Source organism: Oryx dammah, unplaced genomic scaffold (assembly GCF_014754425.2).
Source record: "Oryx dammah isolate SB20612 unplaced genomic scaffold, SCBI_Odam_1.1 HiC_scaffold_11, whole genome shotgun sequence".
Classification (NCBI taxonomy): Eukaryota; Metazoa; Chordata; class Mammalia; order Artiodactyla; family Bovidae; genus Oryx; species Oryx dammah.
Window position 1 is genome coordinate 23,029,421 of NW_024070195.1, and position 14,369 is coordinate 23,043,789.

General features: G+C 40.2%; 1 protein-coding gene across 1 annotated transcript; it reads left to right on the forward strand.

Moving 5' to 3' along the window:
- Positions 1 to 4,070: 4,070 nt before the first annotated feature.
- LOC120870488 (tripartite motif-containing protein 26-like) lies at positions 4,071 to 14,325 on the forward strand. The gene is given in 8 exon segments (XM_040250145.1): positions 4,071 to 4,717; positions 6,579 to 6,683; positions 6,910 to 7,140; positions 8,665 to 8,687; positions 10,727 to 10,842; positions 12,968 to 13,003; positions 13,436 to 13,876; positions 13,879 to 14,325. Coding segments are annotated over 8 exon segments (1,758 nt in total). The 5' UTR covers positions 4,071 to 4,159; the 3' UTR covers positions 14,127 to 14,325.
- Positions 14,326 to 14,369: the final 44 nt, after the last annotated feature.

The window sequence follows — 14,369 nt, forward strand, 5'->3', positions numbered from 1 at the left end:
TGTAAATTATGTTTTACTTTTTTTTTAATTTATTTTTTAATTGAAGGATAATTGCTTTACAGAATTTTGTTGTTTTCTGTCAAACCATCTGGTAAAGTTTTTGTTGTTGTTTAGTTGCTAAGTCATGTCCAACTCTTTGTGGCCCCATGGACAGTAGCCTGCCAGGCTCCTCTGTCTGTGGGATTTTCTGGGCAAGAATACTGGAATGGAGTACCATTTTCTTCTCCAGAGGATCTTTCTGATCCAGGGATCAAACCCACATCTCCTGCATTGCAGACAGATTCTTTACTGCTGCACTACCAGGGAAGCCCAAAGTCTCTGTTTCTCCCTAATAAAGGACATCTTCGTCAGATAGAGAATTCTCAATATATAATTGACATCTAATTCTTGAATATATCATCCAACTCTTTCCTGACCTATGTGTTTCTGCTAAGAAATCCATCACTAGCCTAATAGGAGCAGCTTTGTAGTTTACAGTCTTCTTTTTTCTTGCTGATTTTAGGATTCTGTCCTTGTCTTATATTTTTGGCAGTTTTATTATAATGTGTCTTGGAGAAGATCATTTCAGACTGAAGTAATAGGGTGATCTAATAGCTTTGTGAACTTGACTGCATAAATTTCTCCCAGGTTTAGGAAAGTCTTAGCCACTGTTTCTTCAAATAGTTTTTCTGTCTCTGTCTCCCTCTCTTCTCCTTCTGGAACTCCAGTGATTCAGATTTTGTTTCTTTTGATGGTGCTCTGTTGTGATTAGCATATTTCCTTGGAAAAATAACCCCTTTATCATTATGTAATAGCCTTATTTATCCCTTATAACATAGCTTGTTCTGAAGTCTACTTTATCTAATATTAACATAGCCACTCCAGCTTTATTTTGATTAGAGTTTGCTAGATGGTACACTTTTTTCAATTCTTTTACTTTTAGAGATCTATATTATTATATTTAATATCTATCTAACAATAATATAGATATTTAGGTATTTAGATATCTATATTATTACATTTAACACTATTTGGAGATAGGACATAGTTTTGTCTTTCTTATAAACCAATTTGACAAATCTTTTAGGTGTATCTAGACTATTCACATTTAATGTAATTATTGACATTGTTGAACTTGGGTCCACTATTTTATTATTTCTATTTGTGCCCTATCTTTTTTTTACTCTTCTATTTCATTTTTCTTGCCTTCTCTTATTTCTAATATTTTTTTTTTGTTTTTTTTGTTTTTATTTTTATTGGGCTCTAGGGGATGGGATGGGGAATGCCTCTGTTAAGTTATGCCCCACTAGGAAGATGTCCATTCTAACTTTCCTGGGATAGCTTTCGGAGCTTTTTCTTTTTCTTGGAGCCGCTGCTCTTGCTGGCAGCAGCCTCTTCAGGTCCACTGCTGAGTGGCTCCTCCTTGGAAGACAATTTCCGCTTTTTCTTGGGGACCCTCTTGTTTTCTGATTCATCAGGGTCAGTAACTGGTTCCTCTCTGGGAAAAGATTTCTTCCTCTTGGGAAGACTTCCAGTACCAGCTGTCTCTTCAAGATCACTACTAACTAGCTCTTCCTTGGAAAAAGATTTCTTTTTCTTGGGTTTGGAAAAAGAGACAGATGGGTCTTCCACTCCATTCTCCTGAAGAGCCTCCTGGGGCTTTTGCTTTTTCTTCTTCATGGGTCTTTCACTTGTCTCCTCACACTCTTCCGGGGCACTGCTATTTTCTGAAGAAGCCAGGGCAGTTGCAGCCAGCCTTTTCTTTTCCTTCTTCAAGCGTTTCTTCTGTTTCTCGAGATTCCTAGTGATCTCAGCAGCCACTTCCTCTGCCTGAATCATTGCCTCCTTCATGACATCCAGATTCTTTCGGGGAATCTCTCCAGTCTCATAGAAGGACAGCCGCTCCTCAATTTGCTCTCGAAGCTTCTCCCCCAAAACACTGGTGGGCACCTCAGAGAAGCAATCAATTCGTGAGGCAATACTGCATTTGTTTGCCAGGTATCGGGAGATGCGACCTTTGTTCTTGGCAGCTGCTCGACCAATGAAGGTAGAGTGGAAAATGAGTCCGTACTTTGGGGTGTTACCCCTTGTCTTCAAGGCTCTGGAAACTTGGTCCCTTAATATTTTTAAATATTCCAGGTTAATTACCTGTTAGCTTTTGACTATATCTCTGCATAGTATTTTTGAGTGTTGGTCTCTGGGTTACCGTATACAGACCTTAGAGTTAAAAAGCTAAGCAGAGTTAAAAGTTTGCAACTTCAAGTAAAATGTAGAAGCCTTACAACCATATAGATCACTTTCACTGTAATTGTCCTATGAATTATATGTACATAATCTGTCTAACGATGTTACAATTTTTGCTTCCAACTGTCCGACATATCTTAAAGAACTTGTGAGGTGTAAAATAAGCTACTGTACTTATCCAAATATTTACCATTTCTGTTGCCCTTTCTTCTGTTCTCTTGTTATTCCTGAAGCTCCGAAAGTCCCTGTGGAATTTCACATTGGCCTGAAGAAGTTCCATTAGCAGTTCTTTTAGGGCAGGTTTACTGGTGATAACATTTTCTCAGTTTTCTTTCATCTGAAAATATTTATATTTTGCTTTCATTTCTGAAAGATATTTTACTGTTGTAGAACCCTGGATTGACAGGACTTTTTGCAGCACTTTCCAGATGTTTCTCCCACTGTCTTTTGACCTTTATGGCTTCTAACAGGAAATGTGCCAGCATCTGAATCATCCTTCCCCTCATTGTGATGTTATTTTTTTCTGATTGCTTTCAAGATTTTTTTCTTCATCTTTGCTTTATAGCAGTTTGGTGATGGTGTATTTGGGGTGGTTTTTCTTTAAGTTATTCTCTTTTGCATTTGCTGAGCTTCTTGAATCTGTAAATCTGTGTCTTTTACCATACATACTTGAGAAGTTTTCAGCTAATTTTTTCTCTGTTTTTTCCTTTACCAATTTCTTTTCCTTCTCTGGTACACTAATGACATGAATATTAGACCTTTTGATATTTCATAAGTTACTGAGTTTCTGCTTTTATTATTAAGATTTGATAATTTTTATTGCACCTTCTTCAAGTTCATTGACTTTTTTTTTTTTTTTTTTTTGTGACCTGCATGCTGCTGTTAAGGCCATGAAGTGAAATTTTTATTTCAGATATTCTATTATTTAATTCAGTGACCAGATATGGGAGGTGGTAATGAGGTGTCTAAAATCACACCTAGTTTTTAGCTTGGGTAATGGGGTAGTTGTTGGTAGCTCTTACCAAGGAATAAGAACAACGAGGAAAATAATGCAATTGGAGACATGAATTTAAGCTGCAAGTGGTGACACAGTAGGCTTCCGTAGCTCCCTAGAGTTTGCATTTCTGGGTAGAGGTCAGGGTTAGTGATAAAGTTGGTGTGGTTTAAAGCAGTGATTTTCAAATTATCGATTGCAATAGCTTATATCATGGCATCAATTTTTGGGGTTATAACCAGCATTTAAAAAATGGACTGCAGTTTTAAAAGTCAGTAAATGATATTGAACAAATCTTGTGTTTTAGCATGTGATGTGTTAATTTGTTAGACTGGGATGTGAATGAGTTTCTAACTGTGATGTTTCCAAAAATGTTTGAAAACCATTAGTTTAAATCATAACGAGGTTTACAAGGCAGCATATGAATAAAAGACCTATGGTTGAACCTAATGGTTTCTAATAATCTAAGTCTCATGTTCTCTTTAAAATAAAGCCCTAAAGTTTTTATAATTATAATTTTTTTGGCCACACCGTGTGGCATGTGGGATCTTAGTTCCCCAATCAGGGAACAAACCCATGCCCTCTGCAGTAGGACTGCAAATTCTTAACCACTGGACCTAAGCCCTAAATTTTTGTAATTCCTATTCTTTACTATTGAATCCTACAGCAAATATTTTCACTAAAGCTGATCTACTTAGAGTGAGGGAAATTCCTTAGACTTTAGTGGGTATTTACTTTCCCAATACTATAATCTTCTAGAATACTCACCACTTAATTACACGTATTAGTACCCTTTAAAATGTTTACAGAAAAGCTGACTGCCTGAAACTAATACCAGGGTAGCTTTGCAGGCTGGAACCTATTCTGAATAGTGGTCTGGAAGGAACTTTGGGTTTGGAGGGAAAAGGTTGGGAACAGTTTGAACATAAAAACTATTTTCTCATGAGTTCCATTTTAATGTTGAATAAATCCACAGTTTCTGTTTTTCCTTTGTATCCTCTTAGAAGGTCATTCTTAGTTTTGAGAAGGAGCGCTCTGCAGGGTTTCAGCGCTGCTGTCTTGGCTGCTGCCTCTCCTCTGAGGAAACTGGAGGACGAGGTGCTGTGCTCTGTCTGTCTTGACTACTTGAAAAACCCCGTTCCCATCGACTGTGGTCACGTCTTCTGCTCTCACTGCATCATTAAGGTCTGTGAATCTGCTCAGCAGCCATTATGTTGTTCTCTCTGCAAGACAGCCTTTAAGAAGGAGAGTATCCGCCATGTGTGGCAGGTGGCCAGCATAGTGGAGAACATCTGGAGGATGAAAGTGGATGAGGAGAGACAACCCAGAGAGGACCGGCCACTCGTGCAGAGAGCGGAGCAGCTGTGCAGGTGGCATTTGCAGAAGCTGCATTACTACTGCAAGGATGACCAGCGGATACTGTGTGTCACGTGTCGGGCGTCCCGGGAGCACGGGCACCACGCTGCGGTTCTGCTGGAGAAGGCTGCACAGCCTTATCGGGTAAGAAGCTTGCTGGACCCCAGCTCTGTTCTTGGAGCCAAAAAAGTTCTATTGTACCTTCAGGATAAGGTCCAAAAAGTTTTTAATAAACACTTTACTGAGGTATAATTGACACATAAAAAGCTGTCCATATATTTACTGTATGCAGCTTAAGTTTGGGGATAAGTATATCACTACCATCAAGGCCAGAGACATATTCATCACCTCCCAAAGTTTCCTCCCACCCGATTTATTATTATTATTGTCTTACTATGTGTGTGAGAGAGAGAAGAACACTTAGTGTAAGATCTGTCCTGTTAGCAAATTTTAACTATACAACACAGTATTGTTATCTGTAAGCACTGTGATATAGAATAGATCTTCAGAACTTACTTATCTTGCATAACTGAAACTTTTACCCTTTGACCATCGCCTCCCCGTTACACTCCCCTCCAGCTGCACCGCCATTCTACTGTACCACCAGCTGCACTCAGCTCCACCACCATTCTACTCTGCTTCTGCGAGTTTTAGATTCCTCATACAAGTGAGATGATATGGTGTTTGTCTTTGTGCCTGGCTTCTTTCACTTTGCATAATATCCTCCAGGTCCTTCCGTGCGGTTGCAAATGGCAGGATTTTCTTCTTTTTTTAAGGCTGAGTAAGATTCCATTGTATGTGTATACCACAGTGTCTTTATCCATTCATCCCTTGGACATTAGGTTGTTTCCACAGCTTGGCTGTTGAGGATAATGCTGCAATAAACCTGGGAGTGCAGATGTCTCTTCGAGATCCTGATCTCAGTTCCTTTTGATAAATACCTAAAAATAGGATTGCTGGATCATATGGTAGTTCTATTTTTAGTTTTTTGAGAAGCATCTGTTGTGTTTTCCATGACTGTGCCAGTTTCCATTCTCATTAGTAGTGTACCAGGGTTTCCTTTTCTTCACATCTTCACCAATACTTGTTATATTTCATTTTTTTTTAAATAATAGCCTTTCTAACAATTGTAAGGGGAAGGTTCAAATTCTGGAGCATGGTAAGTTCTTGGCAACATGTATTCTTCTAATCTGAATAATAAACTGGTTTGTTTTTATATCTTTCATAATAGCAAGTCTGTCCCACTGCCTTGATGTTTTAGTTTCTGAAACATCTGATCAAGCCTCAACCAGCAGTATGGAATACCAGTGCTCTTAATAGCTGTCTTGATACTTAGCTTCAAAGTGTGTGCTTCATCTGTATTATAAAAATATTTTTGAGACTATTGCATCTTATATGAATTTCCTTTCAGAATTTAATTTCAGGGAAAATATTATTTTTTTCTGATATACTAGTATTTTTCCTCCTGTCTGATAAAGGATTACATGAATCACTATTTCCCTTTGGTCCTTGGTTAACAAAATCTTAAAATCAGTTTATTCATTCATTCAGTGATTTAGAGTGATATATATTTTCTTTCATTATTTTATGTTGATTTTCTTTTTTATTTCTATGTTATCAGTTAATTTTAATATAAAGTATCCATATTTTTGGTGGAAAGAAACAGTGTAAATATAAAAACTACACTATAAGTCTTAGTAGTTGTAATGATAATAAATTTTATTTTATCTCACTTATTTTCTCCCAGTTTTATTGAGATGTAATTGACATACAGTACAGTATAAGTTTAACATGCATTTTATCTCACTTCTGAGAAGCTACTCTAAGCTAACAGCACTCACTTTGTTTCTTCTTCATTAACGAGGATGAAAACTATTCCAACCTAATTATCTTATAATACTACATATCTGATTTCACTCTGAAATCATTTTGCAGGTGTCTTTTCTTATTGAGGGCATTTTCATCTTCATCTTGAGATTATTCATGTTTTTTTCCCCACCCATAGGGTAAAATTCTAAACCATCTGAAGATTCTGAAGGGAGACAGGGACAGGATTCAGAATTTTCAGTTTACAGGAGAAGATGAGATTCAGGCCCTGCTGGAACGAGAAGTTTCGAGTGAATGTTTTCTGTACCTGTGTTGGGTGGGAGAGAGAGAACTGTGTGTGTGTTTGTGTGTGTGTGTATATATCTTGAGGGGAGGGGGGATAACGAGGGATGAGGACAAAGTGGGTGTGATAGAAGGGATTCTAGTTCTGAACTTATCCTCATACAAACATTCTGGTGTTTTCCAGCCTCTCAGGAGAAATCCTCTTTGTCTTTCTGCCTTTACTGTAGGCAAAATTCCAGAGCCACAAGCAAGGCATAGCATCAGTGTTTGAGCAGGGCCATCAGTTCCTGAGAGAAAGGGAGCAGTACCTGTTGGAATGGCTGGAGGGAATGGAGCAACAGCTCACCGAAGGGAGGAACAGCCATGTCGCCAAGGGCTCTGAGGAGGTCATCCGGCTGGAGACCCTGATTTCTGAGTTAGAGAAGAAGGCTCGGCAGCCAGTACTTGAACTTTTGCAGGTGAGGGACCAGTTAAATTGTACCTCTTGCGCCATTAGCAGGAGATTTGGACCGGGAGTCAGGAGAGACAAGGTTTTGTTCTCATTTGTTGAGTTCTTGACAGGTTAATTAGCAAACCAATAGGTTGTAAGTCCCAAATCACAGTGGGCGGGAGACTGTGATATGCACAGATGTTACAGTGAGATAGTAAGATCTGTCAGTCAATTCAGTTCAGTCTCTTAGTCATGGTAACTCTTTGCAACCCCATGGACTGCAGCACACCAGGCTTCCCTGTCCATCACCAACTCCTGGAGCTTGTTCAAACTCATGTCCATTGAGTTGGTCATACCATCCAATCATCTCCTCTGTCGTCCCCTTCTCCTCCTGCCTTCATTCTTTCCCAGCTTCAGGATCTTTTCCAATGAGTTGGTTTTTCACATCAGGTGCCCAGAGTATTAGAACTTCAGCTTCAGCATCAGTTCTTTCAATGAATATTCAGGACTGATTTCCTTTAGGATTAACTGGTTTGATCTCCTTGCAGTCCAAGGGACTCTCAAGAGTCTTCTCTAACATCGCAGTTCAAAGCATCAATTCTTCGATGCTCTGCTTTCTTTATGGTCCAACTCTGACATCCATACATGTACATTTATAATTATAAGAAATAACTTGAGTGTTAAATCTTATGATCAGACTGGAAGCCACAGGAATTCTGGAAAAGGCTAGTCAGGGAAGGCTTCACGGACGAAGCAGCTCTTAATGGTAGCCTTGAGGAAAATGTAAAGATTTATGTTGGCAGGAAAGAGGAGTTGAACACTCCATTTGTGGAGGTGCATTGGTTAAAATGAAACGCATGAATGTGATGATAAACTTAATGAGTGTGATCATTAAAAAGGTGGGTGTAGGTGCAGCGTGCATGTCAGTCCTGTCCGACTCTTTGTGACCCCACGGACTGTAGCCCACAGGCTCCTCTGTCCATGGGATTTTCCAGGCAAGAATACTGGAATGGGTTAGCCATTTCCTCCTCCAGGGGATCTTCCTGACCCAGGGATTGAACCTGAGTCTCCTGTGGCTCTTGCACTGACAGGAGGATTCTTTACCACTGAGCCACCTGGGAAGCCCGCAGGTGCTGAGAAAGAGCGTTTGGAAGATAGGAAGGTACATAGAGTGAAAGAGGCTACCTTTCTGGAGGAGTCAGCTTAAGTGAAGAAGTTAAAGGGAAGATGGGCTAGGTAAGATGGAGCCAGCTGAGTAGAGGCCTTCAAAGGCATTCTGAGATTTCAGTCTTAATCTGATAGACAGTAGAAGTCAACAGATCAAGCAAGTTTTCCTGGAGAGGATATTCTAGACTCAAATGGACAAAAGGAAGGGGAAACATGTGTCCCCATAAACTGATACCACAGTGGAGAACAGCATAGGTCCAAGCCCACCAGAAAATTCTCTGTTCAGTCCTATTGTGTACCCATTCCCAGCGAGATCATCATAAGGAACGGCGTCAGCTCCTGGGAACCTTATTTCCATGACAGTCTGTCTGCTCTTCCTTTCTAGGACCCAAGTGACATAACAAGCAGGTAAGTGCTGCTTGCTTTATATTTTTAACCCACTTAGGTGTTCTTTTGTTTTTTCTGTCACCGTAACTTACTGAAATTTGGCAAGGGCTGAAAGGGGTTATTTGGAAGAAGAGAGGTTCTTCTAGAAAGTGTAATATTAAAGGTATTCCATAGAATGTCCTAGAAAAATTATTGTCTTGGAACTTAGGATGGTAAGAGGATAGGGAGAGTTGAAATGGAGGAGATTGTGGCAGAGTATCTGAAAAAGTTTAAAATACACATTTGTTTCTAAGACCCAGTGTCCTTTTGTTCTTTTGATTCTTATTTGGTTCCCAGCCGCCTCTCCTGGCTGCACTCCCCCACATTTTGTAGAGCACGTTTCTTCATCAGATTGCCCTCCATGCTTGTTAGTGACGGTTTCCTGCTCTCTGCTGGGTCATAAGAAGAAGACACTTATATGAGTCACAGGGATAATGGTTTCTTTGGCAGTGGTTCTCAGCCAGTGTGTTAGGCATTAAACACTGACAGTTTTCAAAAACCATACCCATAACGATAGGCAGAAGCTTTGAACAGAGATAAAAGCCAAGTATTTTGAGAATACACAGTTCATCCCAGAGACACCAGGACTGTTGGCATAATCTGAGTATTTACCATGGACCAGTTACCAGGTGGGGAAAGGAGATAGGCTGCCAGATTCTGGCTGGGGAGACCAGACAGAGACTGTCGGAGATGAGTGATTATATAAGAAATGAGGGTGTTACAGAATGTGTAAGACTTCTTGCCCTAGAGTATTTTGTCTGATATCAGTAGTTATTCTAGTTTTCTTTTGATTAGTGTTTTCATACTATTAAACTTTTTATTCTTTAACTCTCAACCTATCTAGGCTGTTATTTTTATGTATCTCTTATAAGCAACATAAAATTTTGTTTTCTTTTAAAATAAATTCATCTGACACTTTTTAATTGGAATATTCAGTATTTATAGCTCCTGGAAAACCACCACTTTCATTTGTAATTTAAAAAGTATTTGCAGTATTTGACAAATAATATCCTTACATTTTATTGTTTATATCTGAATATGTTTTGTTTATATCTATTTTTGCCTTCTGTACTTGCCTTTCTCTTTTTTCTATTTTTAATATTTTATATTTTGGGTGTATATATTCATGAGCCTTGTTTTTGTCATATGCTATAATTTCTAGTCCATAGTATTTTTTATTGTTTTCTAGATATTTTAAAATTTTAAATTTCATTTGCTATTTAATATAAGATTTGTTTAAAAAAGAGGACATCTGTCAATGGTGCTGTGGGTTTTTTTTCCTAACAGTTTTATGTTTCATAGTTTTTATATTTTGTGATCAGACAAATGTGTTGCCATTTCTACTATTTTGGACTTTATCAAGGCTTTCTGTATTGTGTGTTTTAAATTTTTGGACAGTTCTATGCACTTGAAAATAAGGTACATTCTTTGTGTTCTTGGAATAGGATTGATATATCTCCATGAGGTTTTCCTTAGTAATTTTGTTATTTAAGTATTTTGCTTTGATACTTAAGAGGGCCCAGATAGGTCAGTCGGTAGGTCAAACATCAGACTTTTAATCTGTTTAAGTCCTGTTCAGGCATAGCTCTAGGATTTTAGGCTTCCCCAGTGGCTCAGTGGTTAAAAAAAAAAAAAAAAATCTGCAGGTTGATCCCTGGATTGGGAAGATGCCCTGGAAAAGGGAATGGCAACCCACTCCAGTATTCTTGCCTGGAGAACCCCATGGACAGAGGAGCCGGGCAGGTTGCAGTCCATGGGGTCTCAATAGTCAGACACAACTTAGCAACTAAACCACCATAAATGACATGTTGGTGGATAGAGAATCCTTGGATCATGGCCCTTTCTTCAGCTCTCTATATTCTTCTCTCTGACTCTGATGTAGAAACCAGCCACTTGGAAAAGCAGCATTTACTATCTGCCTCTTTGGTCCATTATTGGTATTTGTTCGCATGTGTATACGCTGATGGTGGGAAACCATGCCTTTCTCTCAGGAGTACTTACTGTGACTTCATTCTCTCTAGATACCCTCGGAAGAAGTTCTGGATTGAAAAGCCTATCAGTCCTGCAATCAGAAAACGGATGGAAGAATTTTCAGATAAACGTCTTTGTTTAGAGAAAGGACTCAGAGGATTCCAGGGTAAAGGAGGGAGTTCTGAGCCTAGAAAACCTTCTTTCTTTCTCTGTAATGTTTCTTTAAGTTTTGATCGTGGCTGCACCTTCTCAGAGTTCCTGCATGCCATTCACACCAGGCAGGGACACTGGGGAGGAAATCTAAGTCCAAACCATGGAGGCTTCCACGTGATAGTCTAAGACTGTTCCATAATGTCCAATCATAGTTAGTAGTTCTCAGAGTTGGTAGAAATATATTTCCTATCTAACAATGAGGTAAAAGAAGATTGGGAGGCTATGGAAAACAGTATGGCATTTCCACAAAATTTTAAACACACAATTACCATATGATCTAGCATTCCCACTTCCCAAAGAATTAACAGCAGGCCCTCAAAGAGATTTTTGCACTCTCATGTTCATAGCAACATTATTCACAATGAACAGGAAGTAGAAGCAACCCAAATGTTCATTACTGGATGAATGGAGAAATGGAATGTGGCATATGCAGACAATTGAATACCATCCAGCCTAAAAACGGCAACCCACTCCAGTAATCTTGCCTGGAGAATCCCAGAGACAGAGGAGCCTAGTGGGCTGCCATCTATGGGGTCGTACAGAGTTGGACATGACTGAAGTGACTTAGCAGCAGCAGCAGCAGCCTAAAAAAGGAAGGAAACTGTGACACATACTCTAACATGGATGAACCTCGAGGACAAAATGCTAATGAAATGAGCCCGTCACAAAGAGACAAGTACTGTGTGATTCCGTGTATATGAGGTCTCTAAAAAGAGGAGAGTGAAAAAGTTGGATTAAAGCTCAACATTCAGAAAACGAAGATCATGGCATCCGGTCCCATCACTTCATGGCAAATAGATGGGGAAACAGTGTCAGACTTTACTTTTTTGGGCTCCAAAATCACTGCAGATGGTGATTGCAGCCATGAAATTAAAAGACGCTTACTCCTTGGAAGAAAAGTTATGAGCAACCTAGATAGCATATTCAAAAGCAGAGACATTACTTTGCCGACTAAGGTCTGTCTAGTCAAGGCTATGGTTTTTCCTGTGGTCATGTATGGATGTGAGAGTTGGACTGTGAAGAAGGCTGAGCGCCAAGGAATTGATGCTTTTGAACCGTGGTGTTGGAGAAGACTCTTGAGAGTCCCTTGGACTGCAAGGAGATCGAACCAGTCCATTCTGAAGGAGATCAGCCCTGGGATTTCTTTGGAAGGAATGATGCTAAAGCCGAAACTCCAGTACTTTGGCCACCTCATGCGAAGAGTTGAGTCATTGGAAAAGACTTTGATGCTGGGAGGGATTGGGGGCAGAAGGGGACGACAGAGGATGAGATGGCTGGATGGCATCACTGACTCGATGGATGCGAGTCTGAGTGAACTCTGGGAGTTGGTGATAGACAGGGAGGCCTGGCGTGCTGCGATTCATGGGGTCGCAAAGAGTCGGACACGACTGAGCAACTGAACTGAACTGAAGGTAGTCAAATCCTAGGAACAGAAAGTGGATTAGCGGTTGCCAGGTTAGAGAGGAGGGGGAAATGAGGAGCTGCTATTTAACGAGTTTAGAGTTTAAGTTTTAAAAAATGCAAAAGTTCTGGAAACTGGTTGCACAACAATTTAGATATACTTAACATTAATGAACTATACACTTAAAAATAGTAAAGACAGTAAATGTTATGTGTTTTAACCACAATTGAAATAAAATTAAATAGTGAGAGAATGACGCTAAAGAGGTTTCTTTGAGAGTGGAGAGAAATAGTGTGGTTTAGGACTAAAAGTTTAGGATTTAGTTTAAAACAGGGTTCAGCACGTGTTGCCATGGATATTCACATGAATCTGTTTAGACTGGACAGCTGTGGGTGTCTCCTGAATTAATTCCTCTGTTTCACTTGAACTTTCATGATCCCCTGTTAATTGCTGAAGTTACATGAGATACCATAAGAGAGTTTGACTGAGAAGCTGTGGTGCCAGAGCTGCTTCCTGTCAAGAATTCCCGGGTGGTCCAATGGGTAGGACTCCGTGCTTTCACTGCCGTCGATCTGGGTTCAATCCCTGGTCTTCCCGAAAGCTGAGCAATGTGGCTAAAGAAAAAAAAAAAAAAAAAACAAGAATTGCTCACTGTCCTTTTGTTCTTTTACTCTAGGAAAATTGATGAGGGATCTGGAGTATAAGCAAGTGAGTATCTGGAGAGGATGGATAGTGGCTGAAGTTTGCAAATTACCATTTTCCTGTAAAGCTCTTATTACTTATGGGTCAGCTCGTTTGTTTTAAAGAGGAAGGTCTTCATGTGACTAATGTATCCAAATTCTTTATCCTGAGTTCAGAACCATAAACATTTCCCAGATTTGCTCAGCTGTAGTGATCCCAGTTCTTATCTTTTTTCCTCTCCAGTCTCGTTGCACTGCCTGAGGCCTTGAATTTTCTGTGTTTATACTTTCTAGATTGCTAGAAACTTTCTAGTTGCTAACAGTCTGAACACAAGGTCAAAAGCAGTCTTTGTCCTGGTCCCCTGAGGAGTCTCCCACTGTTGTCATAAAGGCCCCAGAACCTACGAGACAAATCTCATTTGTATCTTTTGTGAGGCCACACCTTTGTTTCTTTGTCCCCACAGTGAGGATCATCCTGAATTCCCAGCCAGCCAATGGCTACCTCTCAGTGTCTCCAAATGGGAAGAGTATGATGTTCACTGGCTTGTGGATGAACAAATGCCAGCGTGGTCAGCGATTTGATCTGGAGCCCGGGGTGCTGGGCAGTAAGGGCTTCACATGGGGCAAAGTGTACTGGGAAGTGAAAGTGGACAGGATCTGGTGGTAAGCAGAGGAGGAAGAAGAAACAATGAGATACAGGTTTGGAAGCAGAGGTGTGTTTGGCAGTAATGATCTTGGTGGATTTATAGACATCACTGATGGGTATCATTCTCCTGGATATAGAGAGGAGAATGAGGATCTGGAGGAGGAATGGTCTCAGGAAAATGGAATATGACCAAAATTCTGCCTGGTGGGGCTGGCAAGAGAGTCAGTGGTGAGAAGGGGATTTCTCAGCTTCACCCCCGAGGAGGAGTCTGGCCTCTGCCACTGTCCTCAGCTGGGGTGTCTATGTGCACCAGCCTGGGGCCCTTCCAGATCCTGTCCTACTGCCCCAGGCAGATTGGAGTTGCTTTGGATCATGATGGTGGGAAGGTAACCTTTACCAATGCCAGAACTCAAGAGTTCATCTATGAATTCTCATCTGCCTTCACTGGGAGAATTTTCCCTTTCCTGTGGCTCAACTGCATGAGATCCAGACTTATGCTGAGACCCTGAGAGAAGACCTCCTGGCACAGCCCCAGGTATTTTCATTTACCCTTTGTTCCTTTTCATCATTCCCAGCTCTCTGCCTCACTGGATGGTTCTGCTGGGTTTCTAATTGCTCTCAGATGACTGGAGCCTTATGGCAGTTATGAGTCTCTTGTCCTTGCTGCTTTGTCTCTAAAATGGGGACGGTAATAGTTGATCTTTTTTTCTCTAAGGGGAATGGTTGGAATGTCTTTAATGTACTTATTAAAA